The sequence below is a fragment of the Nannobrachium achirus genome (genome assembly GCF_963921795.1).
Source record: "Nannobrachium achirus genome assembly, chromosome: 2".
Taxonomy (NCBI): Eukaryota; Metazoa; Chordata; class Actinopteri; order Myctophiformes; family Myctophidae; genus Nannobrachium; species Nannobrachium achirus.
Window position 1 is genome coordinate 3,250,204 of NC_137811.1, and position 4,168 is coordinate 3,254,371.

Sequence of the window (4,168 nt, forward strand, 5' to 3'; positions counted from 1 at the left end):
CCAGGTGAAAGCAATCTCAGTTGTCAATGATAAGTTGATAAGTCAATTTAAAATAGGAATGCACATCTATCGTAGCCTCGGCCGGGCAGAAGGGGCACGTGCCGCTGCCGGAAAATGCATTCGCTGCCCCTCCGGCCGGGAGGCGAATGACATGTATGTTAACACTCGACTAAAGCCAGGCTTGCTAGTGAGCACCAATGCACACACTGTATTGCCTACACTATTAAAACAAATGTATAATACATGTTATGCTGGCCCTCATCACATATTATGCTGATATTTTGCATAGCTGACTTGATTTTTATGTAAATGCATTTTTTGTCAGTGGCTCAATTTACCTTAAAGGTCAGCTTTTTGACATGTTAATTTGTTCAACTAGAATAAATGTTAATTGGAACTCTGCTGTTTGCTGTGTTTTGGAGAAAATTCAGGTGCATGCTTAAATAGTCCCAATCACACAGATGCAACCTATTTGCTGTCACACAGGTGTAACATGCAAGCAGATGACGGGGACAGATCATAACTGACTGACCATGATACTGACCATGATACTGACCATGATACTGACATGATACTGAGACATGACACTGACAAACGTGACCATGATACTGACCGTCATACAGACCATTATACTGATCATGATATTGACCATTATACTGACCATGATACAGACATGAAGGTGGCACGGTGGCGCAGTCGGTAATGCTGTTGCCTCAACACCTAGAAGGTCCTGGGTTTGATTCCCACCGGGGGACGCTCCGCGTCATCAGCGCCCACACCCTAGGTGGGGTTGGCGAAAGGGCATTTGTGGAGTTCTCCCCGTGTTCCCTAGGGTAGATACCCTCACAAAAAACATGCAGTAATCCTGGTCTCTATAAGGCGCCTGATGGAGGGGAAAGGAACTGGGTGGAATAACGTGTTCCTTCCATGTGCTACGTTCAACTGGGGGAACTCCCCAGCTGTTCCCCCTGTCAGAAGCAGCCTGCTGACTCCTCATGCACTGAAGGAAGCATGGGCTCAGTTCAGGGCCAGGTTGGCAGAAGGAGAGCAGTGCCCAGGATTACAGCTTAGGCAATTGGCACTGGGTGCCAATTTAATACAATGTAACCTTTAATACAATGTAATGTCACACTGTGTTGTGTTTAAAGGTTAATTGGTTGTTGATTGTTTCATCAGAAATTACAATAATGGAGGGGCTAATTAAAGATTAAATGGGGTGGCCCATTTTAGATGAAATGGGTGGCCCATTTTAGTCAGGTAATATTATTATTATTCTTTTTTTTAATATTCTTTTCAGAACAAATACGTTAGATAGTAAAGAAATCTGCATTATATCTATAAAGGCCATTATAAATAATAATAGATTACATTATATGTTTTTGATGTATCAACCTTATCATTGACAAGTAAAATGTGTTTGCGCTGGACACTGACCTAGTGTTCTCCACTGGCAGTCTGGATTTGAGGCATTGCTCTTCCCACCAAATGAAATATTGACCAATCAAATGAATTGTTTTATGTCAAGTATAGTTGTGGCAAGAAACATGTGTGGCTGTTAAAACTTGAAGGGCTAGGAGCTATCCACGGGTTTCCAACGCCCCATAGTGCATTGCGCAGACGTTGTACCGAGCTTCCGGTGCCGCAGCCGAATGTGATTTACAAGCTCACAACGGGCTGCATCTGCGACGCGATGTGAGCTTGTATGTCATGTAAGCAGATTTTTTTTGGCTCATCTTTATTTTTAAAATGGATTTTATAAAGAAATCCATTCTGCCTCCAAAAAAATATTATTGTATCTGTGTGAAGCTGTCATTTGTCCAGAAATACGTGCCCACTTGCAACCAATCGGGGTACCTCTTAGTCTTCATGCACCAGAGCTGCTAGTCACAGAGCTTCTCACAGATAACAGAATAGTTTTGGAGGCAGACTGTAGCCCCTAGAAGTGTCACGGAAACTAGATGTATTTAGGGAGCACTGTTATCCGTCTGAATAATAAAATTTAAGAATAAAAATAAGCAATCGCCAAAATAATCGGCTTATGTCAGCAGAACACTACTTATATGATCTTTAATACAACTTCTGACGAACAAAATAGTTGTATTCTTTGATAATTTTGTAAAAAAAGAAGAAAAAAAAGAAAAAGTGCCTGTACTGGCATGCCCAAAATAGGGATGCCCCGATTGAAAGCAATGACATATCATATTACTAGTACAATTGTTAAAATGGTTAATAAACAATGTTCCTTTATCACTTCCAGGGATCATCATGGAGGCTACAGAGGTTATCAGACAGAACAAGACAAAACTTCAACACATTCTAGTGTCAGACATTCTCTTCATCATCCAGTGTGTATTTGAAGAAAAGCTACTGGTGCACTTTGAATACATCAACCTGAAAAGCATCCCTCTCCCATTCGAAGCAGCCACCGCACTTGTCGACAAAATGATCTTCAAGGGGGAAACTATTTGCAAGGAGTTCCTGCGTCTGCTACGAGACACCAAACTAACAGACGTGTTTCCTGATCTGAAGACAATGCCGTGGTACAACCCTCCATCCTCATCTGAGGAGCAAATCAAGTTGTTGTGTTGCGAGCATCTGACAGAGAACAAACTGTTCTGTGAGGATGAACAGAGAGCTGTGTGTCACATCTGTGACTCCTGTCACCACCGTGGCCACAAGTGGCTTCCTATAGAGCAAGCAGTCAATCAGCTGAAGGATCAACTGAAGACTGACCTTGAGACTCTAAAGGACAAGATGGAAAAATACGAAGACATTAAAAGGAAATACAACATAGTGGATCGACACAACAAAAAGCAGGCGAAGGCCACAGAGAAGCAGATCAGAGCAGAGTTTGAGAAGCTCCACCAATTCCTGAGAGAGGAAGAGGTTGTCAGACTCATAGCTCTGAGGGAGGACAAGGAGCAGAAGGGGAAGATCCTTCCCAGCTTTCTGGAGCAGATGTCCTCTCTATCAGACAGCATCTCTGCTGTAGAACAAGAGCTGCAGAAACACAGCGTGTCATTCCTCAGCAGTTATAAACACACTCAGGTCAGCGCCAGAGTCCATTTTATAATGCCAGATCCACAGGTGGTCTCGGGGGCACTGATAGATGTGACCAAACACCTGGGGAACCTGGGCTTCAGAGTCTGGGAGAAGATGAAGGAGAGGGTCAAGTTCACTCCTGTCATTCTGGACCCAAATACAGCATGCCCCAGTCTCTGTCTGTCTAAAGACCTGACCAGTGTGAGAGGGGACAAATGGCAGCAGCTTCCAGATAACCCTGAGAGATGCACTAATCATGTAGCTGTTTTGGGTTCAGAGAGTTTCGGTTCAGGAAAACACAGCTGGGAGGTAGATGTTGGTGACCATTCTGGTTGGAAAATAGGCGTTGCTAGAGAATCCTATGACAGGAAGAACGCGAGAGATACTCCAGAAAATGGATGCTGGTGTTTAGGTCATACCAGATGTAGATCCGGGATCCAGGTATTTCAAACATATGAGATTGGGGATCGTGAATCTATCTCAGTGCAGAGGAATCCTGAGAAGATCAGAGTCCAGCTGGACTATGACAGGGGAGAGTTGTCCTTCTATGACGGTGAACGCATGACTCTCATCTACACTTATAAAGACACTTTCACAGAGAAACTCTACCCATATTTCTATTGTCGGCTGGCGGGATATGCTGAGACAACAGATATCAGAGTCTGTCAAATATAAAAAGTGATGGAAGAAGTACTCATGTATTTTAAATAATTAAGTATTTCAAGTACTTGTTATGTAAATGGTCCATTTACATTATTACTTTATTGTATTGTAATTATTGATGTGTTACCACATAAACCGTGGCATCCCTATATGGTACATTTAAAAATGGGACCTTACCTATGTTCCCCAGGTTCTATGTTCCCCAGGTTCTATGTTCCCCATTTACCCCCCAAAAAAGGTTCTATGTTCCCCGCTTATCCAAAAAAGGTTTTATGTTCCCCAGGTTCTATGTTCCCCACTTACTCCCACAAAAAAGGTTCTATGTTCCCTGCTCAACTTACAATAGGTTCTATGTTCCCCACTTATCCAAACATGCAGGAAAATTCCTTTATAATTATTAATAACAACTCAAAACACCCAATAATGGGGAGAGATTACGAATACTAGTGGGACAGGGGGCACT

At 42.8% G+C, this 4,168-nt stretch overlaps 1 protein-coding gene across 1 annotated transcript; it reads left to right on the forward strand.

The window, feature by feature from the left end:
• Positions 1 to 2,265: 2,265 nt before the first annotated feature.
• LOC308308601 (nuclear factor 7, brain-like) lies at positions 2,266 to 3,717 on the forward strand (the record flags this gene model as incomplete). The annotated part of the gene is made up of 1 exon (XM_080754027.1): positions 2,266 to 3,717. The coding sequence occupies one exon, from the start codon at positions 2,266 to 2,268 to the stop codon at positions 3,715 to 3,717; it is 1,452 nt and encodes a 483-aa protein (XP_080610153.1).
• Positions 3,718 to 4,168: the final 451 nt, after the last annotated feature.